This window comes from Pangasianodon hypophthalmus, chromosome 21 (genome assembly GCF_027358585.1).
Source record: "Pangasianodon hypophthalmus isolate fPanHyp1 chromosome 21, fPanHyp1.pri, whole genome shotgun sequence".
NCBI classification, from domain to species: domain Eukaryota; kingdom Metazoa; phylum Chordata; class Actinopteri; order Siluriformes; family Pangasiidae; genus Pangasianodon; species Pangasianodon hypophthalmus.
The window spans coordinates 12,314,051-12,339,132 of record NC_069730.1 but is presented as its reverse complement, the minus strand read 5'-3'; the positions used below and the strand labels follow the sequence as shown (position 1 = coordinate 12,339,132).

The following is a 25,082-nucleotide window of genomic DNA, read 5'->3' as shown; positions in this document are numbered from 1 at the left end:
CATGCATTTTTAATTCATACTTATTATTTCCTGTAATTATTCTTTAGATGTGTGTGGGCGTCGCATACCAAAAATGGAACCATTATTAGAAACAGTCTAATTTCCCCGTCACACAGGACAGAATGATCTATTCGCAAAGCAGCAAGCAGATTTTTAATGCCAGGAGAGTGTTTTGCCCTTTTTCTTTCATTTCAGTACAAGTGCATTTTCCTCTTGGGAAAGGGACCTACACATTTATTTCACACAATGTTATTGCGCTGTGAAGCAATAATAATAAAAAAAAAGCAGAAAAGTGTTGTTTTTGCTTATTTGTTCAATACTTTTTCTTTCAATGACATGACAGAAGAGTAATAATGCATTCATGTATAAGAGACCATGATGCAGTTCTGTTATACGCTTGGGTCAGAAAAAGAAAAATCTTGAGCTAAAAAGTAATTTAGAAACTCTTTTCTGTTTGTATTTCCCCTTTCAGCTTAATTTCCTTATTTGTATGGGATATCTACTTTAGTTTTGGCAAATTTGTAGCTGTGAATTGTTGATAGTGTACAGGATTGGCTTGGGATTGGAAATTTGTTTTAATAACAGTATCTTAAAAGGTAAAGGTCTCTCCCTTCCTCGGTTCTGTTTGATTCAGTTTGAGATTGATTTGTTGGAATGGCTGTAGTACAGTATTGATAGAGCTGAATATGTTCAGGAGTAATAAAAAGAAAAAATACCTAAAAATGCACTTGAATTGATATAAACAACATGCATAATAACAAGAACCGTGAATACAATGCAATACCAGCAAGTTGTGTGTGTCGATACCTCTTCTACAGCTACATTTGTTGCCTCTTTTTGATAACTATTTTCAGTTTTTTTAAATGCTATCATTTAATTAAAATTGAATTTGGTTTTGCAGCTCAAATGATAACATTTCTCATTTCTCATCAACACACAGGACAGTGCACCTCTGTTACACGTTTCTCAAACCAGACATTTATTCTTTCTATGTATAACCTTATCCATTCATTAGTTTTATGTCAATATTCTAAGGTGCAACAAGAGAACAATTGAGTTCAAACCAAACATGGAGGCATGTTGTGGCACTGCAGTGGTGCACTGCTTACTCCGAACTGTGGAAGTGTGGATAAGCGCACTATCCAACAGTTAAATTTAACCATTTAACCATTTAACCACTATAGCTCATTCCTTCTGCCTTCTAGAAGTAGAAAATAAAGATCTATTTCATGTTTACAATTTATACCTAGTGAATTCCAACTGTACATTCAACTGAGGCTGTTCTAGTATTATGCAATTTGAAAGGTAATCGATGGCTTTCCCAATGTTTTAGAGATCTGGGCAGTCTGGAAAACATGTATTTCATATTATATCCTCCTAAGGTTAAAACAAGTCTCTTCCAAATTAGTTTTTTGTTGTTGTTATTATTATTCTTTCTCATTACAGTAAAAAAAATTGAACAATTGATTATTATCATTTTTTTGGGTTGTTTATTTTAATATGTCCACTGTGGTACACAGCAGCATGGCCTTAATGTTCAGCTATACAACAACATTACATTAAACTTTTTTTTTATCATTCTGTATTTGTTTTAGTTTTCAATTAAATTTAATTAAGAATATGAATATTAACTCTCTATCTAACCCTGTATTAACCTCACATCCTGCCCAATTGAGTATCGTTGGAAAGCCCAGGATGTGCTCTTTAGTGTACAGCAATAATTAAAAATGACTTAACAGACAGATGCAAAAAAAAGAAGATGTCCACTACTGAGGACACAAATAAGTCAATAGATGGGATCTCAGGAGGATATAAAATAATGTTTCATTTCATCATGGACAGCATGGTTCGATCCTGCGCATGGGTTGTTGTTTGCATGGCTTTCCTCCGCGTTCTCTGGTTTCCTCCCAGCTCCCAAAAACATGCAGTAGCTGGGCCAGTTATGCCAAATTGCCCCTAAGTGTGAAAGAGTGTGTCAATGTGTGTGTGCATAGTGCCCTGTGATGGACTGATGTCCCATCCAGGGTGTATTCCTGCCTCGTCCCCAGTGTTGCTGGGATAGGCTCTGGATCCACCTCAGTGAATGAATGAATGAATGATTTGATCCAGCGATTTAGAAATATATATATATATATATATATATATATATATATATATATATATATATATATATATATATATATTTAACTGTATCTGTGTATAATTTTCGCTTAGTAGCCATTCTTGTTTTCTTCATTGCTATGATGGTAATGGTTCATATTAAACAGATGGAGACAGTAATGCTAGCCATGACAGAGCTACCAGATTACTGATTACTTTATGAAATATTAAGGGTGTGAGAGTATTTGCATGAAAATACTTCATTTGGAAAAGCAATGTGAGTAGGGCCCAAACGTAATGCTTGCACAAGGGACCATAGTGTCAGAGTTCTACCAGTGAAATGAAGCTTCACACAGTCTTAACATAGTCATGAAAATACTGGAACACACACTTGCTATGTCATTATTGATTTACAGAATAATTGAATTGAGGCATGACATAACAGGTAGAGACAACAATTGTGGTGATGTCAATCAAATTGTATTGTTTCCCAATGTATACTTAAATGGATGTGTCATTACAACATAGATATCAAACATATTGTATATGTTCATACAGATTCCTGAAATCACACTGTATTTTAAAGCAATAAAAAAAGAAGAAAAAATCCTCTAGTCTGAACCAAAAGTCTCATCAGATTAAATTCTATATGCTTATTCATCTCTCTATTCAGAAGGATATTACTGAGCAATTAAGGCATAAAAATCTCCGATTTTTTTCTAATGCTGAAAATAGAATTTGCCCTTGAATAAAACCAAGCTTATCTCTCCCTCTCTTCTTCTCCTTCTTCTTCCAGGATCTAATGGAGGTTAACTCGACAGTACTGAGGACGCAGACAAACACAGTTCGCGTAGACGGACTCAGGCCCGGCACAGTCTATGTGGTGCAGGTTCGAGCCAGAACAGTGGCTGGATTCGGCAAATACAGCAATAAGATGTGCTTCCAAACTCTCACAGATGGTGAGGATTGCCATGACAGTGTGTGTGGGTGTGCGTGTGTGTGTTTGGGTGTGGTTTCGAGTGTGAGAGTGATGTATGCGCATAAAGCTTTTATAGCCACTTTTTGAAGTCTTGGAGTGTACTAGCGGGAGATAAAGTTTTCTAGAGAAATAAATATAGATGTCGGTATGAGGTGGGTGTATGGTCCATGTTTCAACATAACCGTGCCATCTGTTTGTCATATTGAGCCTATAAAGCAATTGTTTTCTGTCCAAATGGCTCAGTTAATTGTTGTTTCATCAAAATGGTTGAAAAACAAGCTTTCCAAAAATGCTCACCAGTTACTACAGTTGATTATGATTAATTATCAAATATAGATGTTGATGTTGTGTGTGTATGTGTGTGTGTTGGATCACCATCTGATGAATCAGTTATTGTGTTTGCATGGTGCGGTGTGTACCTGTTCACTTTTCTCCCTCTTACTTCCAGTTTGTGTTCAGTAGAAGAGGATGAGATAATCTGCGCTATCATCAGTAGCAAAAGAATCATCGTGCAGTGTATCTTGTAGCTTAGCTATCTCTATTCCACAGCAAGTTTAAGAATTACAGTGGGAAAATAGCCAAACCGATTAACGCCGAATCTTGCTGACTGCGTATAGCAAAGCTTCCTTCCTACCATGTCCATGTGTGAGTGCAAGTGCAGGATAGAGTTTATTAAAGAAACAGCTACAGCAATGAAAACCAAAGGACAAGTTAGAATCATAGGATAATAACACGACTTTGGTGGGAGTGTTGACCAAGCCGTATGCCATTACCAACTATTCGTAGTGCCTGGATGTAATTCTAAAAGTGGATTTCCACCAATCAAGTTTTTGATGATTCGTATCTAGGCAAAATTTAATAATCATCCAATGAACTGCTCTCTAGATCCATATACTGCATGTCCTGCCCCTAGAGGTAGATCTTGCTTTACATTAGTAGTTCTTTTCCAGCAGTTGTAGCTTTGTTAGTTGTAAACATGGTTTGTCATGGCATATTGATTTTGAAGAGGGGGGAATTTGTATGAGGTTGCGGTTATGTGAACGGCACTTCTCAGAGGAGAGTCTTACCAACTTGGGGTTCTTCAATCCTGGAATATTTAGAATAAATATGGAATAAATATTCCATTTTTAGCTTGTTTGCTAAGCTATTGTCAGGTTCACTTAGATCGGGCTCTGATGTGGCGTATCTCATATCTCAGTCAAGCACTTCAACACCATGTCAGTCTGACTTCCTGTTTCAGAGGAAAATACATCAACATACAGAATTAAATGACAGTTAAGTATCCATTTCATGGGTAAAGGCTGATCTCAATGATTCCAACTGGAGGGAACCAGGAGTAGTGAGTAGCAGGATTTTCCTTTTATTTGATTCAGAAATAACCCTGTGGAGACAGGTCACATGAAGGGCATGGGGAGGTTTGAGGGTTTTGGCTATTTAGTTCTCCATAGCTTTTTTCTAAGCAGGGGCCAGGAAAAAGTCAGAACCTTGATAGAATGGTGTTAGAGGATCAACTGCACACTTATAGGATTGCTGAGGGGTAAGTACACAGACCATCATTTGCTAAAAACAAACTTTTGACTGATGTTGACGCTAGGGCAGGATGGCAAGACAGATGATGCATGAACTTTGACATTAATGAGCCCAGGTTGTTATGTAATGAGCAGAGTGATCTTCTTACAGTTTAGTACACTTGTATCTAGATGAAGAGGGGTGGTGCGATGACTGATGAGTCCATTCCCTACTGCACTACTTACCAAGGCTTGTATGTGAATCAGTGTTTTCAGGGGTGGGGTTCCAATTGAGAAGTAAAACATATTGCAATAATCTCTGATGTTCCCAGCCACTCCAGTGTCAATAAGTGGTGAAACAACAAGCCTAGTGTCAGAATGAGTCAAGCCAATGGGGGAAATGAATGAATTAATCGATAAAACACTAAAGAAGGTAAGGTAGAAGTTGCCACAGTCGCCACCTGGTGTCTATGTTCATTCCTAGGCCACCATAGAAAGACCACATATGTCTTGGGTTGGGTTAATTGAATGGTTTCTGGAGTCATCAACTTTAATTTTCTCTCTTACACACTCATTCTATCTCTTGGGTAGGTTTGATTAATGAAGGTGTAGACTGGCATGTCCTGCCAATTCTTAGCTGCCAGAGACACACACATGGTGCCAGGGACACTGACGATCACACACACTGGATGCAGAGAGGCTGAGCACTGCAGGCCTGATATGTCCTGTGGTTGGCATGCCAAAGAAGCCAAGTACACAGCACACACTGGAAGGAAAAGGTGCTTATCAACATTATTGACACAGCATGTGTTAAATATAACTACGTCTGTGCTGGTACACTGACAGCACTGGTAAGCACACACAACCAGCTGAGCTTGTCTTCTACCACCCGTCACTCAATACTCGAGAACAAAGCACTTCCATACAGCTACCAAACAAAGATACACACAAGAGAAAGAACATCCTATTATTAATAACTAACACACTGTCTCCTGAGTAAACGTGAAGATGCACTGGTGTGATTTTATCCAAAAGGTCGTGGAAGATTGATAGGCACTGTAGATGTAACTGTGTGTGTGAGTGTGTGTATGTGTGTGTGTGTGTTTGTGAGCCTCTGCCTATAGGTAAACTTGTCATCTTAAGGTTTGAAAGCAAAAAAAAAAATGGTGGTGAAATGCATACTTGTATCCTTGAGATGCACCTCCCATCCATGCTCCCGCATGCACACACTTCCAACTTTTCTCTAAGACAGTGAGATACATGTGAGTAGAACTGCTAGATAAACTGCAGTGGAAAACAGGAAGTAGAGAATCATCTCAGGGCAGCTGGTATAAACGGGCTAGCAGCCAACCCCCCAAATTCTTTCAAAGATATAAGGTTTCATTTTTGGCACCCACATCCAATTATTTGCTGATAACAAATGTCTTAAACTGGATTGTTTTGGAACCAAATGCTATAATCAATGGTTGTAATAAAATATACACAGATTGGTATGAAGAAGTGACTCTTGGACTGATTTCTTTCTAGCCCATACTTCTCCAGCAGTGATTGAGAAGGCGCATATGAAATACAGTCATGTGTGAACATGAACAAGGTGGATTATGTACTCAACTCTCAATCTAACTCTCTCAAACTCTAATAATTTCATTGTCAAACATTGATATTGATAAAAGAAACATGACCAGCTGTCACTGGATATATAACACTATATTATGTACTAACATCATTATTTTGTTCAAATTTAGAAACGTAAACCAACTGAACCAACTGACTCTGTGTGTCAGACTAGCATGCTTCAAAGATAATTAGATTATTTTCAATATAAAATACTATATGAATACAATAAGTGCATTTGTATCAGCAAGTAAGAGGGAAATAAAATGCTAGTTACTCAATTAACATGGTTGACTCCTTGAACACCAAATGGACAGATATAGTAGGACAGATTTTCCTCTCTTTTTCTGCCAAAATATTTCATCTGGCCCAACTTAAAATATAGCAAGGGATCACTGAAGATAAATTAACTGAAATAATTGAATCATGGTGATGTTGGCTAGAGATATGGCTATACAACGAACAGCCATAACATTAAAACCACCTGCCTAATATTGTGTAGGTCCCCCTTGTGCTGCCAAAACAGCTCTGACCTGTCGAGGCATGGACTCCACAAGACCTCTGAAGGTGTGCTGTTGTATCTGGCACCAAGACGTTAGCAGTAGATCCTTTAAGTCCTGTGAGTTGTGAGAAGGGGCCTCCATGGATCAGAATTGTTTATCCAGCACATCCCACAGATGCTCGATTGGATAGAGATATGGGGAATTTGGAGGCCAAGTCAAAACCTTGAACTGTTTGTCATGTTCCTCAAACCATCAAGCCACTGCCATTAGGGATTACCATTGCCATGAAGGGATGTACTTGGTCTGAAATAATGTTTAGGTAGGTTGTATGTGTTAAAGTAACATCCACATGAATGCCAGGACCCAAGGTTTCCCAGCAGAACATTTCCCAGAGCATCACACTGCCTCCGCCGGCTTACCTTCTTCCCATAGTGCATCCTGGTGCCATCTTTTCCCCACGTAAGAGACGTACACACACCTGGCCGTCCACATGATGTAAAAGAAAACGTGATTCGTCAGACCAGGCCACCTTCTTCCATTGCTCCATGGTCCAGTTCTGATGCTCACGTGCCCATTGCAGGTGCATTCAGTGGTGGACAGCATGGGCTCTCTGACCGGTCTGCTACTACACTGCCCCATATGCAGCAAGCTGAGATGGAACGTGTGTTCTGACACCTTTCTAACATAGCCAGCATTAACTTTTTCAGCAGTTTGTGCTACAGTAGCTGTCCTGTGGGTTTGGACCAGATGGGCTAGCCTTCGCTCCTTGCCCATTTTTCCTGCTTCCAACACATCAACTTCAAGAACTGACTGTTCACTTGCTGCTTAATATATCCCACCCAATGACAGGTGCCATTGTAACGAGATAATCAATGTTATTCACTTCACCTGTCAGTGGTTTTAATGTTATGGCTGATCAGTGTATATACTATGTGTGTGTGTATGTGTATGTGTATGTGTGCGTGTGGGTGATGAGTGTGAGAGAGCGTTCTCACTGTAGTAATTAGCGGATGGGTGTTTTGAGATCTGGCTGATGGTTCTATCCTCTGGCACCCTGCCACAGCACGACATTCGTTAAGACAATTAGCACCAGGCACAGGGGGAAAAGGTCAGTCACACTGTGTTCTTGCTGACACGCACACACACACACACACACACTCACACGAAGCTCACACTCATTTCCTTCCTTGCATCACATCTCATTCTTTCCCCAGCCTCTCTCTCTCTCTCTCTCTCTCTCTCTCTCTCGCTCTCTTTCTCTCTCTGTCTGTCAGGCAGGTGCGTGCAATGATGAGGAAATGATTTCATTAAATGAGGTGTGTACGTGTGTGTAAGTACTGAATAAAGACAGAGTAAAACAAAGCCTGCAAACAGCCATCATTTCTCATAGATTTTTTCTGGGTGAAGTCCCCAAGTTGAGACCAAACCTGATTTCATTTGCTGTTTAATCGGAACATGAGAAAGGTTCTGTCTTCTGAGCAATGCAAGGCCCGTAGGCATTTTTTTTTTTTTTTACCTTCCGAACAGGGGACGCGAGAGGCAGAGCAAAAGGGAGACGACATAGCCGGGGGGTGTAAATATGAAATCATTAAAGGTATTGGCAGCACATGAAATCAGAGACAACCTCATCGAGTTATCAATCAGAAAATATCAGGTTACTGGAATAAATTACCAGAATATGCACTAATTACTAAAGCAAGAATGATTTGGATGAAGTCAGCCCAGTCTGAAATGATTTTAAATAGGAAATGTTGATTTTATGTAGTTTTATATGTGAGTTGAGGACATGGCTAGATTGCAACACTAACTTTTCCTTTATATTAAAAGGAGACGCACAACACAATAAAGTACTCAATAACTACACTGTGAAGTGTTGGCTAATGATTATAGCCTATTTTTGTGTACACTGTCAACAATTTAAATTGAAGAAAATCAACAATAAGAACCTAATTGCTCATATTTTCAATAGCTCGTGTTTCCTGAATGCCCAAGACTCCCCTCTTGTATCAGTGGATAATCTCTAAGAACTGCTGCTGTAATCATAATATGCTCATAATGAACATCCTTTTATTACCCTTGGTACTGATTGACTTTAGTGAATAAGCTCTGTAAGTGTATTGATTTAAAATCTTACTATCTGACAATGTCACTGTCATAGAGTTCCCTTTTGAGTCTGGTTCCTCTCAAGCTTTCTTCCTCATGTCATCTCAGGGAGTTTTTCCTTGACACTGTTGCATCTGGTTTGCTCATTAGGGATCTAAATATAAATCTACATCCAGATTTCTCTAACGCTACAACTACAATTCAATTCAAATTGAATCATGTAACAATCCGTTAAATATAATGGCATAACACAAAGAGGAAATTTTAAATGGTGAAATGTCAGCCTGCAAATGAGGCGAGCAGGTTATTTGACTGTGTATAAGAAGCTGTCATAAGCTTTATATGGCTTTTATATGGAGTGGTTAAGTATTGCCATCTGTTCTCCTGCTGCATGTGCTTGGAAGTCTCAACTCGAACTTGATAAAGGGTAAAGAAATTAAACATTCTGGGCAGTGTTTGTGTCTTTAGAATGAAATGTATTGTATGTATATTTAGTCTGTAAATAATGAACTGGAAATATTTATTTTAATTGTCAGTAGGCTTGTGCAATATAGCAGTGTTATCATCCCAACACATTGTTACTGTTATGTTGCCACAATATCCACTTTATCGCCAATTATATGATAGAACCAGACCTGCCCACCATTATGCTTTTTGCATAGGAGCTCTGCAAAAACACGCTTATGCAAATAATCACTCAAAAATGCACCAAAAGAGCAGGTTTTTTTTTTCTCCCCAATGAAATGAGAGATGAACCAACTGACCTGTGACTCTGAAATGATTTGCGCAGGTTTTTTGAACTCTCTAATATTAACAGATACTTCCTGGAAGCCCCGCCCCTTTCCTCCAATCTCTTGTGCTCTCGTCTCAGGTGGAGATGTCCGCGCAGGCTCCCTCGCTTTCTGTCAAAGTAAATGGAGAATATTTTAAGCCCATTAATGTAAAATAAAATCGATCAGTGTGTGTTTGACTTAGTTAACATTAGACCATTATATTTAACGTCAGTTTGCGATATCTATTAGGGATGTTAGTGAAGAATTTTCGTCGAGAATGGTCAAATCAGCTTGAAAGAGAAAAAAACGAAGGAAGAACACTTTCGTATTTTGTTTGTTTGTGTGATTTTTTGACTGCAGCTCTCCTGCTCGCTCCTGCTCAACACTGAGAGCAGCATCAACAATGAAAATGTCGGCCACATGAACATCAGACAACCAATTTCTAAAAGGATTACACTGAAATGTGATGTTATGTTTTATTGTTTACTGCATGTCACTGAAGAATCACCGAAAAATCCATCATCCGGCTGAGTTTTTGTGATTGCCACAGTTCCCACCTGCACAGCTGGTAATATTATTACACCTCCCATACACTCCTTAAAACTGAAATAGTGCAAATGCTTGTTTACTGGTCTTTTTAGGCTAATGGTTCTTGATGATTAAACCATTATTGTGATATTTTAAAATGGGAAAACACGATCAGGAAAACATCAATATCACACAAGCCTGATTGTCGTACAGTGCAATTTCTAAAATCTTAGTGACAATATCTGGAATATAGTCAAATGTGTCTAGCATGAGATTACAGTAAACCAAATATATGACTACTAAACCAATTTCTACATTTTGACTCATTTCAAGCTTCAAATAGTCTTGTTCTTTTGGCAGACCATTTATCTCATTTTAAGCATTCATTTCTAGAAATAATTTACAGATTGAAATGCATAAAATCAGATAACAACGGGTTGAATAATATATTTAATTTATAATAATCTCATAATCAGGAATGTTAGAGGAATTTTCCCATATTCAAGATTGTTTGACTTTGTAAGACATTTTTGTAGCATTCCTTAAAGTGTATAAGATTACGAAAAGAAATAATAAAACTTCTTTCACACAGGGACACACCAAGCCTGGTATCTCTTCTAAAGCTTCTAAACGTCAGACTCTGACATAAGGAATCTCAGTTTTTGCTGTTTTAAAAAGAATTCTTTTACTCTGCACTATGTTACAGCAAGGATTATAAAGTGACAAAGAAACACACACAACACACACACACACACACATACAGGGTGCTATACTTGCTCAGTTGCTTCTGTAAAGCACTTGGCTGAATTGAACGTGTATGTGTGTGTGTGTGTGTGTGTGTGTGTGTGTGTGTTCCAGGTAAAGGCTCACACATAAAGCCCTTCTGCCAGTCATGTATAAGCTGTCTCCTCTGCCCTCTGTGATTCTTTCTTTTTTCCTCTCTTCTTTTCAGTCTCTCAACACTGCCCATCTCTGTAACTTCCCTTCCCCCTTTGTGCTCTCTCTCTCATCTTTCTGCACAGTTACCTATTTCTTCACGTACACACTCCATCTTTTTTTGTATCAGCTTCTTTTTTTTTCCTTCTCACTCTTGTCCTCCTTTGCTCTTCCCTCCTACTGGTCTGAGACTTTCTCAGATGTGTCTCCTCTTCTGATATATTCTTTAGCATCTGCTTCTTTTTAAAATCTTGTGACTCTTGTTAGCTTATTATGGCAGAGTCAAAACAGTTGTGTACAGGTAACAGTTAGGGGAAGATTGTACTTCCAGCTTCACTGCTCCTTAGATTGATTCACTGCTCGATTTCTTTCCTCCTTAAATTATTCTTTCACGCTCGCTTCACATTCACGCACCCATCTTTCTGTGAAGTTCACCTCACATTCTGACATTTATGTGTAAAATATATGCTTAATACACTTGTATTAAGCCTTTCAGGGGAATACATCCACCTTGGATGACTTCCATCTATCCATCCATCCATCCATTCTCTGTACTGCTTATCCTACGCAGGGTCGACTGGAGCCTATCCCAGGGGAGTCTGGGCACAAGGCACATTCACACACTACAGACAATTTGGAAATGCCAATCAGCCTACAGTGCATGTCTTTGGACTGGGGGAGGAAACCAGAGTACCTGGAGGAAACCCATGAAGTATAGGGAGAACATTCAAACTCCACATACACAGGGTGGAGGTGGGATTTGAACCCCCAACCCCGGCGATGCAAGGCTACAGTGCTAACCACTAAGCCACCATGCCTCCCCGAATGCCTTGTATAATATTTTTTATAATAAACATGTGATCTTCAATGGCATCCAAGATTTATTTTGTACTGAAATTCTGAGTTGACTTTCTTTTCATTTAAACATCTTCCATCGACATGTTGGTCTAGCTTAACTTCGGTTAATCCTGCATTACCCATAATGCCATTCGACTACCTGCTGATAGTGGTGTCAGTAAGATTCATCTCTGGCTTCATCTCTGCTTGAAGAGAGTGATGTGGCAGGGCTTTAATCCTTTAGTCTCTCCTCATCCGGACATTCTGCTAAAACAGATATGGTTCCAAAACTTCAACTTTCATGCAAATACCAGCGTCAACACCCTTGTGCTTGTCATATTGCAGCTTGCTAAATAGCCGAGCCGAGTCTCTGTCATAACTGTGGTATAGTTGCATTGCAACTATAGAGTGGAATCCTCCTTTGTGGGAGGGGCTTTTTTAATGGCTTTATTTGTTTGTTATTATTTGTGTGTTATTAATTATTTGAGTTTTAACACAGCTAGCCTCAACTAACATCTGCCAAGAGTACTTCCTTCAAAAGTAGCTCAGGGGATTACTACTGATCAGAATCCATTTTTGTAGTATACACATCTAAAATCTCTCTGTCTCTGTCTCTCTCTCTCTCTATCTCTGTCTCTACAGAAGACTATAAGTCAGAGTTGAGAGAGCAGTTGCCACTCATTGCTGGCTCAGCGGCGGCTGGTGTGGTCTTCATCGTGTCCCTGGTGGCCATTTCTATAGTCTGCAGCAGGTAAGATCAACTCCATCAACATGGCCTAAGCAGTGACTAATAAGAGCTGTTAATAAGAAACAAGTGCTAATGTATGAAACCAGTGCTATGTCATAATAGTCTAGTAGTCATTTATATAGTTATATTAGCATACTGCATTAAAGGAGCAGCTCATTCTTAGATGCCTCTGCTGTCTGTGAAGTGACTTGCAGTGAAAACACTTACACTTCCATCTCCTCTGTCGAAACACTGGCTGTGTTTCTATGCAAAGATTCTTGTCAGAGTTTATTCCGATCAGTTTATATATATATATATATACACTATATTACCAAAAGTATTCGGTCACCTGCCTTGACTCACATATGAACTTAAGTGCCATCCCATTCCTAACCCATAGGGTTCAATATGATGTCGGTCCACCTTTTGCAGCTATTACAGCTTCAACTCTTCTGGGAAGGCTGTCCACAAGGTTGAGGAGTGTGTTTATAATAATTTTTGACCATTCTTCCAAAAGCGCATTGGTGAGGTCACACACTGATGTTGGTCGAGAAGGCCTGGCTCTCAGTCTCCGCTCTAATTCATCCCAAAGGTGTTCTATCGGGTTCAGGTCAGGACTCTGTGCAGGCCAGTCAAGTTCATCCACACCAGACTCTGTCATCCATGTCTTTATGGAGCTTGCTTTGTGCACTGGTGCACAGTCATGTTGGAAGAGGAAGGGGCCCGCTCCAAACTGTTCCCACAAGGTTGGGAGGATGGAATTGTCCAAAATGTTTTGGTATCCTGAAGCATTCAAAGTTCCTTTCACTGGAACTAAGGGGCCAAGCCCAACTCCTGAAAAACAACCCCACACCATAATTCCTCCTCCACCAAATTTCACACTCGGCACAATGCAGTCCGAAATGTACCGTTCTCCTGGCAACCTCCAAACCCAGACTCGTCCATCAGATTGCCAGATGGAAAAGCGTGATTCATCACTCCAGAGAACGCGTCTCCACTGCTCTAGAGTCCAGTGGTGGCGTGCTTTACACCACTGCATCCGATGCTTTGCATTGCACTTGGTGATGTGTGGCTTGGATGCAGCTGCTCGGCCATGGAAACCCATTCCATGAAGCTCTCTGCGTACTGTACTTGGGCTAATCTTAAGGTCACATGAAGTTTGGAGCTCTGTAGCAATTGACTGTGTAGAAAGTCGATGACCTCTTTGCACTATGCGCTTCAGCATCCGCTGACCCCTCTCCGTCAGTTTATGTGGCCTACCACTTTGTGGCTGAGTTGCTGTTGTTCCCAAACTCTTCCATTTTGTTATGATAAAGCTGACAGTTGACTGTGGAATATTTAGGAGCGAGGAAATTTCACGACTGGATTTGTTGCACAGGTGGCATCCTATGACAGTTCCACGCTGGAATTCACTGAGCTCCTGAGAGCGGCTGATTCTTTCACAAATGTTTGTAAAAACAGTTTGCATGCCTAAGTGCTTGATTTTATACACCTGTGGCCAGGCCAAGTGATTAGGACACCTGATTCTGATCATTTGGATGGGTGACCGAATACTTTTGGTAATATAGTGTATATATATATATATATATATATATATATATATATATATATATATATATATATATATATACATATATGTGTGTATATATCCCTAATTGGATGCCTTGTAGATGTCATTTATATGCACATTACATGTAATCCAATCCAAAGTTATGCACATGAATGAATGGAGCGTGGTTTAGTGCCAGTGTTACCAACAAGAAGGATGTGAGCTTGATCGTGAGTACAGTAGAGTTTGTGAATGCAGCAAAGTTGCTCAATATTTCATATTTGGCCGACTTTCAGGAGCAAGAAATCTCTGCTAACACAAGATGCACACATTATCCATTGGTATAATACCTCTACTGATCTTCTAATGTTACCGACATTAAAAGTTAAGGGATAATGGTTTTATACGCTGCAAAAAAATTATATTTTAGCAAGTAAAAACTTGAATATAGGCATTTAACTGATGTATACCTTTATTAAATTTTTTAAACAATTGCAAGATTATTCAAGCTATTTCTAGATATTTTAATCATGTTTGATTGGCAGATAATCTTTCTTATTTCAAGGGTTTTTTTTTTCTAAAGAGGCAAATGATCTGCCACTAGAATAAGACCATTTAAAACTTGAAATTAGTATGTCTAAAAATAGGCTTAATGGTCTTCTATTTGTTATATAAAAGCATTATAATGAAATATTAGATAACTTTCTCTTTATTCAGGATATCTTCACTTGCTAAAATATACATTTCATTTTATCTTATTATTTATTATTTTAAAAAATTATTTTTTAAATGCTAAAATTTACTTTTGTTTTATTGTACCAGGAACACATTGGCCAAAGACACATACACAGAGCACACACAGATTCACATACTGAAGTAATCAGACACAGATGACATTTCCATGACTATTGTTCCTCTACTTAATTGATGATTAAAAGGATTATCCATCTCATCCAATGGGATAAGAATTTCTTTGGGATTGCACTCAATCACTTTACACTATTTCCCCTGAGGCATATACTTGAGCATTTTTTAAATGTTTTTTACAGTTGAGCTCTCACTCTGGTTATTAACAGATTACTAGACTGCATGTAAACACAGCTTGTGTGTTTTGAGGTTTGTCTTTTTGCTCTGTTTAGGCGGAATTCATTTTCAAGCCCACTTGCGCTGTTCTCAAACACAAGGTTTGATTTACAAATATGGGAAAACGCATCACCAAGAATACTGATCAAACAATCCGCAGCCTGCAGACACGCATCATGCATGGAAACGCAAGGCCAGGCGTAATCAAGCTTATGGGCAACCAGCAGACAAATTCAGCAAATGAACAAAAAAAAAGAGTAAAACAATCAAACAAAAGAGATGCAAAAACAAATATCAAGCATACAAATGGATGAAAATGAATGAAAGAAAGAAAGAAAAGGCTCCAGTAAAAATGCACACAGCGTAGTCTTAACCAGAAGCCAATATCTGAACCAAAATATTCCATCAAGAGTGAGATGGTGCAGTCTGCTGAAAGTGCGCTTTAGTGCAAGCAGGTGAAACAGCACCTTTGAAATGATATACGTTACTGGATAAAAGTCTGAGTAGCTGCACTTGCTTTTTATCTTAGTTGTCAATCAATATTTTACTCTCTCTCTCTCTCTCTCTCTCTCTCTCTCTCTCTCTCTCACAGGAAACGAGCTTACAGTAAGGAGGCAGTGTACAGTGACAAGCTTCAGCACTACAGTACAGGCAGGGGTGAGGATTATTACATTTCTCCATCACTGCACCCAAAAGACACCCTTCATTCCTCAGTCCCTTTCTCTCCACTTCCACATGGCTGTGATGGACAGGTTTCTGTTATAATCGCCATCGCAGGAGCCAGGCACTGACAGCTGCAAAGCTTTCTCTGAAGGGAATGAGGGAAAAAAGAGGAAAGACCAAGTGCAGGATGAGGGCCAGGAAGTATGTCGTAGTATGTAGCAGAAGAGTGGAGCAAGGGATTATTTAAGGGCCATGTGCTTTGTAAGAAAGTGAGACTGAAAATCTTTGCTTCGTCAGGAAATTCTCTCATGCACAAATTTTGGCTTCAAACAACACACCATAAACTACAGAGGAGAAGAAATAAATACAGAGAAGACTTTATGCATTACCTTTTACCCATTTATTCTATTACTTTACTCATGTTAGATTTGGAGCTGTCACATAACTTTCATGCCATTTAACTTTACTAATTTTTACACGTTACCTACCCTTTATTCGTGTAATTTTTTTAATCCATTTTGCTCGCATTATCTTTTAGCAGTGGTTTTAGCCACATCCTCATTTGCTCACATTACATTTACCGCACATTTGCTCAAATCAAACAAGGCTAAATGGAACCATAAAACCCACTGTAGTAAATCAGAAAAGCCAGGAAGTCAGGGAATGCAATTGCCTTTATGTGTATGAACTCCATTTTGCTGCTGTTGTACATGCCCACTAGGATTTAAAAAAATAACTGTGGTAATGTACACTAAAGTTTATGGACACCTGACTATCACACCTATATGTAGGTCTTTCCCAAACTGCTGCCACAAACCTGTTCCACAAACCAAGCTCCATGAAGACATGGTTAGTCAAGAAAGAACTCGAGTGGCCTACACAGAGCCCTGACCTCAACCCCACTGAACACCTTTGGAATAAATTGGAAACATGGCCTCTTCACCTGACATCAGTGCTCTTGTGGTTGAATGGACAAATCCCCACGACCACGCTCCAAAATCTACTGGAAAGAGTGAAGAGTGGAGGTTATTATAACAGCAAAGGGAGACTAAATCCGTCATGGGATGTTCAATAAGCACATATGGTTGTCCACAAATAGGTGTCCACAAAGTTTTGGCCATATAGTGTACATTTAATATGGAAGCCCTGAACCACAAGTGCTGTGTCATTACCTCCACCTAATATCACATTATTATGACTTAATATCTCTTTATTTCAAGATGTCATGTCAAATTCGAATGGTCCACATGACCATTGTGTAATTCAGGCAATTTAATTGGTAGGAGTCAAAACCTTAACTAGATCTGAATGCATCTTTGCGTCATTATGGACTTTTCTTCATAAATGATATTTACGTTACATACATATACAATTATTACAGCTAGTACTGATTTTTTTTATTTGCTGTAGCTTAGTTGAAAACTATCATAGTGTGTTAATCATCCCTGATGCTGCAGATAATGACCATCTTTACTGTGACTAGACATTGTCGTAATCACACTCTCCTCTGTCCCTGTGGACGTGCAGTAACCCGGGTCTCTGAGTACAGTTAGCGTGCACAGAAATCCAGGCCACACGTGTACACTTGAGTGATTGAAAGAGCTCAGGATGATTTTACAGCACGGTTGTGTAAATATCATCCCTGTCCTGTGACTCCCTGTGGGTTGCTAAGGTCCATGGTAGAATATGTCCCTGTTTTGACAGCTGAGGCAACATCTTGCTTGAGAGCTGTGTAGTCAAACTACCTATTCAGTGTGTTGTGCACTTTCATGGCCTCACAATAACACTGTGGTGATCTTTCTGTCAGTTTGGCTATTTCTGGTACTGATACACCCACAGACAGTGAGACAGAGAGAGAGAGGGCTGGAAAAAGCATTAGAGGGCAAAGCTTGACCTGACTGATACCGTCCCAGATGGACACCACACACACACACACACACACACACACAAACAGTGTTAAATGTAAATGGATGATGATGTGTATGAGCACTTGCTTTAGTACTCCAGATGTTGCAGGTTGACAGGTCTTCACAGACAGTGCATTTTGAGCAGTACAACAGATTGTGAGGTGCAGCACCATCAGTCCTGCTAGTTATACACACTTCATTTGATTCACACACACACACACACACACACACACACATATGCGCACTAGGATTGTAATGCAATGCCACTATCTATACCTGTATCTGTATCTGTATCAGTATTCAGATTTAAAACTGAAGTGGGCGTGGCCTACATCAGAGGTTTTCTTTCTTTCTTTCTTTCTTTCTTCACTGTCAGCATGGTGTATGAATTCTATGAGTTCCTCAACCTCAGCTACATCACTCGAGTTCATAATCTCATCTAGTGATGTGCACTAATGTTAATGTTTTTTTTTTCTTTTTTAATAAATAATATATATATATATATATATATATATATATATATATAATTCTTTTTTTATTCCTTAATTACTTGTATTTGTACCTGCCGACAATATTTAGTTGGTTCTGTTTCCCAAAATATAAACAAACACATAACCTAATTTAAAACACAGCAACCCTGACCAGGCAGTTACTAAAGATGAATAAATAAAAAGTTTGTAAATAAATTGCACAACTCCACACATCCTGCAAGCTTCATATCTGTCTACTTGCTTGCAAATACAGACCTCTAGTCATAACCAGGTGCCCTATGAACCTTTCTGGAGAAAAGAAAATAAGATTAATGTGCCTCCTATTTGTGTCATTATTTGTATTTTATACTACATTATTAAGGTGTTTTTTTTTAATCCATAAGTTATGTATTAGAAATAGTTCTGCATTGAAAGTGTTAGTTACACTTTACACAATGCCCGATTTAAATCAGCACTGCATGTGAAACACTTACCAGCTCTGTAATAATATCACCACCTTATTTTCCATTCACACACTTATCTTGGTAAAACACTAAATTCAAGCTAATCATTCAACTAGAACTTATTCAAGGTAAAAAAAAAAAAACCTTTCCATCTGATCTAATGTATGCCCTTGGCAATAGAGGAACTTAAATTGAAATTAATGTGGGGGGGAATGAACATCTGTAATAAAATGGAAATAAGATTCCTTGTAAAATATTGATTTAAAGCCATCGCCTGCTGGTCTCAGTGTGATGGTTGGTAATGTAGAATACCCATAATGCACTTTTGCTCCATAAGGAATGACAGTTTAATAACTGGAAATATAGTCTCTCGGTGTACCTGGGAAAGTGGGGTGGAATATCCAATTTAAATGGCATTTATGAACTCGACCATATTCCACGCAGAACATGGAATTAATAATTCTAAACTGATTTTAGCTTATACAGAAATCCTCAGGGTCTCATATGAGCTCTCTGGTAACTTTATAGTAAAATGACACCACGTTATCTAGCTTACAGTAGCTGAGAATATTAAGTAACATTACAGTACGTCATTTATATCTAGGCTTATAAAAACAATGATACCTTTTTTATAGATGCTTGTTGGAAGGTTTTTTTTTTCATGGCTGTCACATCTCAGGACAGAAATGAGGGCATAATTAACATAAAAATAAACAATGTTTCAGAACAAAAGAAAGAAAGGTTTGAGGAGAACGAAAATGAAGAAGAAATATTCAAGAGTTTGCACTACCCCAGGTCACTATTTACATTTAAACAAATTTGTGATATTGATCATCTTAACTCCTTTGTGCAAAAGGGCAGATATTGCTTGAGGCTTATCAGTTTTATTGAGGCGTGTGTTCAGACGATGGATTTAATCGAACATGGATTGGCAGGTTTTAGACAAAACGTGTAGCCCGTGTCTGCTTAAGTGTACGCTGTCATTAAATCAAAAGGAGGACATACGAAATACTCAGGAATTGTGAAATTCTGTAAATATTTCTAAGATTCTACTTTTCACTCGTTATGCTGGGAATATAATCTGGAATGGATAAAGTCTTATATTAAATTAGAAAGCATTTTCACTTGTGGTCTCAGACTTTTATACCCCACTGTATACTGTATGAAGCAACCAAAAAGAGAGGACTATGCAGTAATTAAAAACCCTGAAATGATTACAAGGGCAAGCGATGGATGAGCAAACAGCCATAAATTAGGCAAATCCAAATCGACAGAGGACAAGATCAGGGTCAAGTATGCAAAAACAGCTCAGCAACATTGCAGACAAGGTGCTGGAGTGAGACACATCATAAATATTGGGATGAACAACATTCTTCTAAAAGATACTCCTTTGATTTATGTTTTGAAGATAGTGGTGGAAAGAGCTATCAGTCAGAAATCTCCCAGAGGAGTTCAATTGCGTTGAGTTCTGGTGAGGATGATGGCTATAGCATATAATTTACATCATTTTCATCCTTGGTAAACCGTTCAGTGCCTTCAGATGTGGGCGGATCATCCTGGAAGAGACGACTCCCTTCAGAACAGAAATGTTTCATCGTAGGATAAAGGCGATCAGACAGAATAACTTGGTATTGATTCGCACTGACTCTTCCCTGCAAGTGGACCCAAAACATACCAGCAAAATGTCCCTACAATATAACAGAGCCCCTTCAGTTTAGCCTGTATTGTTCTCTTGATGTATGCCACATGCACTCACACACTCCTCACGAACATGTTGAAGGATGACTCATCTGACCAGCATATTTTTCCCCACATCTGTGTAGACCAGTGCTTGTGATTTTTGCATCACTCAATTGTGTATTCATCTTTGTAATGAGTGGCATATGCACTGAAGCCAGTCCACTCACTAAATAGTTCTTAGCTTTCAACCACAATTTCCAACCGTATTTACTGATGCCTTTCCACAGATCTAAACGTAGACATCACTTTAGTAAGTATTCGTATTGAAATACAGCCAGTTGAGCCATCTTTGTGAATGAAGCTCCTGCCATCAGTGCACCAGTAATGAGCCATATAAGTCACTTAGATCTTTTCCTCTTCACAATCTAAAATCAAGGGTTTACTGGTCCAGCATTTTTATACATACCACAGGATGCTAATTATCTGATTGTAGCAGACAGGACACCTGGCTGGACATATCTGCACTACTTATGATTCTCAGCTCATTAATTCAGGCTTTTCGTTTAATTTGTTAGTAAGTAAGTAAAGTAAGTTTTATTTATAAAGCACATTTAAATTCAGCATTGCACTGACCAAAGTGCTGAACAAAACCAATACAACAAATTCTAAAATAGAATTAAAAAAAACAACAATAATAATAATAAAACAATAATATCAACATTGACAACAGTACACAATAAATTAAAAGCCCGGAAAAGCAAGAAAATAAAAATGTGTCTTAAGTCTAGACTTGAAAATAGAAAGCGAAGAGGCCACCTGTAGTCATATTTCTTTAATTGTAAATTTACCTTTATGTCTGTGTGTGTACAGCATCAAAAATTGTATTATTACCAGTTTTGGTAAATCATTATTATTATTATTATTATTATTAGTAGTAGTAGTAGTAGTAGTACTGGTAGTAGCAGTAGTATTTGTAAAACAAAATAGCATAATTACTAAGTTATTACAAAAGTTTAAACTTATATGTTTTTAACTATTAATTAATTAAAGTAGTATCACTGACATCTAACACTTCAGCTAGCAGTTAACCAATAAAGTACAGATTGTTCTCTCCAAGTCAAATAGTACTAGTGGGTTTCTTATTTAATGTAATGGACATGGATAATGTAGTATTGCATTTAGGCCAATGTTTTATCTTAGTCTGTTGGATAGAAAGCAAAATGATGGGAATACCTATCCTGAGTCATGAGACATCCTACTTGGAGGTAGGATACAGTTTCTTTCTTTATTCTGTTAATCTAATTTATTTACTTTTTTAACTAAGTAACTTTGATTAGTTAGCATTACATTTAAGCTAAATTAGCCTGTGTCAGTTTCTGTATATAACTATAATTACCAATAACAGAAACGTACAGTTAGGTTAGGTTATAGACCTATTAGAAATATTGTTGGCATATTGTTAATGATGTTAGTTTCACTTATAGCATTATTCCTCTAAAATATGGGTGCTTGTCTATTTTATCTTGGACTTAGCCAGGCTGCGTTTTTATGTTACGTTGAGCTAGGATGAATAAAACAATATGTGCCATTTGAGATTTTTGTACCAATGAGATAAAATAGCAATTAGCAAGGTAAACAGCAATCGCAATTGAAACATGACAAGTATTATGTCTTAAAGGAGTGGAGCAATCGCTAGCCCAGGCACCCGGGACAAGCAGATCGTATCTGCTATCAGCATCCTATCAGTTTTTCATTCGCAGTCGCCCCAGTGAACAAACACGCTCAGCAAGTTGTTGATCTAAGTGTTTTTTGTTCGTTTCTTTGCTTGTTTTTTTATGTCACTCGTCCAACAACCAGAGAAAGATAAAACTCGACTCCCAACTGATATGTTTGTTTGAACGTAAAATGCTCCAAATGATTTATATATTTCTCGGTGATACAAAACACATCAATGCTCTGATGCACTCTTTTCCAAATCCCACCATCTGCTACGCTGTGTATGTGAACTGAGGGCATGGTCCGGCTGTTGGTTAGAGCTATTATTACTAGGCATTAATTAGCTTGAATAGATGCTAGACACAGGGATGTGGACACAGGGACAAAACCGAGCATAATACAGTGCAGTGAAGCACAAAGACTGTTATATAACTCTAATGTTGGGGCAACACACAGTCACCTTGCACTTAAACACTTAATTGAAATGAAGATGCTAGCCAGACTCTAATAACATGTTTATGTGTGATGAAAGAACAACACAACTCTAGCCTGAATGCTAGCCAAAGACTTTCTGCCATTTTATAGACTTCACGAACATTAATACCAGAGACATTATTAGTAGAGGATAAAGATTATGGCTACATAAAGTTGCCAGTCTCAGCAATTCAAATATTCACTTATGCATTGTCAGCATTAATGTCCGTAATTAGCTTGTCATACTTTTGAGGTAAATTACATTAGTGGCCATTTTTTTAGGCAAGCACAAAACAATTCATTGGGTGTGTCCTAATGAATTTATGATTTGTTCATTCAGAATCAGTTATAATATATGTCATAGATTTCAAATACACTGTCATTTGAAACAAAGTATACCGCAATGAATCAACATTTAAGTGGTTGAATTCTGAATCAAAAATCCACATGATTTTGGAAAAATAAGCTCTGACAGCTTCTTTTGGGTTCCCATGAGAACAGTCTATGTAGAAGTCAATTCTTTGCTGATGAAATATTGTTTTCTATTCCTCTCTCTCTATTTCTGTCTCTTGTAGGGCTAGAAGGTTATAAACAAAGGACAGAACTTGTGACCAGACCAGAATGAAATATTAACACACATATTTATATTTCCATCTCTCAATCAGAAGCTAGTTGAATATGACGAATTCCACCTGAGGAATAAACTGTTTGCCGTTTAATAACATTGCATATGGATCCCAAGCCACCATTTTAAGTGTACGTGTGTATGTGTGTGTATGTGTTCTGGCTCAGAATTGCAGTAGACTGATCTACACCTACAATACAAACAAACTCAATGTGTGTTCTCCGAATCGGTCATCAGCAATCACATTTGTTGTGAATGCTCCTAAGAATTATATTTTTTTGTATTAAAGAGACATTGTGTATACACTGTTTCTTTTTCCTTTATACCTAATGCCAATAGCCTTGTGAAATCATTCTCAAACTCCTCCTTTAATGCTTTATAAGATGGAAAGGAGAATATGTAGTTTGGGATAATGTAATCTTGGTGCCCTTCATAAAAGTAGGGAGAATGATTACCCTGATATCTCTTCAGGATGGCAGTCGGAGTGCGTAGCCTGATTTTATAAGAGGCTAAAGAGAGTTTGTAGTCTTGGATCACTTCATAACATGGTACACTCTTAGACGAAAAAGGGTTCCTCAAAGGTTGTCTGGGTAGTTAAGAATTCTTAGCTAAGAAAAGAAAGTGTTCAAGTAAGGGGTTGTGATGAAGAGATGTTCTGTTATAAGCAACCTTTAGGGGTTCTCCAATAGCAACAAAAGAAAAGCCATTTAGGGCAAAAGATACTAGATTAAACCCCACCTTTCTAAGCGTGTAGAGAGAGTGTGCAGTCTTTTGTAAGGTGGTAAGGGGTGTGTAGTGTTGGATGACTTCGTACGATGGTAGAGAGTGAATGTAGTCCAAGACTTAATAAGACGAATCTTACATTCTTTGGAATCTGCAAGTCCATGAACCCTGACATACTGAGAAGATTAGACCCACTCGCATCCTTGACCATGTTGGAGAGAAAAATACATACTTTCTGAATCATTCAGAAACTAAATCACAGAATTATACCTTATAAAGGTTTGACACTTTCAATAAAAACCCTTGGGGCATGCTATTATAATAAAACATCAGTAACTGGGTGGTGCATATGACCTGAAGAGTTACTATTACCATCCAAATTTGATTATTTTTTAATACACCAGCACATCCCAAAGGGTTTAACTATGTGTAGTTGCATTTAATGTCGTGGAACATCCAAGAGACAAGTTCGTTCTTGTTATCACTTACGTTATAGCAGCTATGTCATTCCCTCAGCAGTTAATTTAAAAAAAAAAACAAAAAAAACAGCTTGTCACGTTACTGAGGCACCAGAACATGTAGAGCCCTCTGTCCTGAAATCTTTCCTGTGGTAGAAAACTTACTGCCCATTACAATAAATGTTAAATAATCATTTTCTTATAGAAATCTTGAACATATCAAAGATTATAGTTTTTTTTTTTCTTTCTGAAAAACAACTCTTTTAAAATCCTTTTATTATTAGCCTTAGATTAGAAGGAGTGTCATTCACAGGGACTGGAATGACAGACACTCCATCTAATCTAAGGCTAATAATAAAAGGATTTTAAAAGAGTTGTTTTTCAGAAAGAAAAAAAAAACTATAATCTTTGATATGTTCAAGATTTCTAGTATAGAAACAATTAGGAGTGGATTACTATAACCCTGTGATTTGAATTCGAGCTGCAGCTACCTTGGGCTAACCAATCAGATTCAAGAATTCGACAATGCTCTGGTCTCAACACCTCCCATGGTTACTCAGTCATTAAAGGTGTACACTAGATGGAGTTGGATAGTGAATGGCTGTTGTCTTGACACTGAAACCATCTTGATACATTTATCGTTACTTAGCTTAATTTAAGTC

At 38.1% G+C, this 25,082-nt stretch overlaps 1 protein-coding gene across 2 annotated transcripts in view; it reads left to right on the top strand.

The window, feature by feature from the left end:
- LOC113533285 (ephrin type-B receptor 1-B) overlaps positions 1-25,082 on the top strand; it is a 301,883-nt gene that overhangs the window by 235,842 nt on the left and 40,959 nt on the right. For both annotated transcript variants that reach the window (XM_026925335.3, XM_026925333.3), the window contains exons 7-9: positions 2,897-3,059; positions 12,524-12,632; positions 15,833-15,897. In XM_026925335.3, coding sequence (XP_026781136.1) covers positions 2,897-3,059; positions 12,524-12,632; positions 15,833-15,897 — 337 coding nt within the window. The remainder of the gene's footprint in view (positions 1-2,896; positions 3,060-12,523; positions 12,633-15,832; positions 15,898-25,082) is intronic.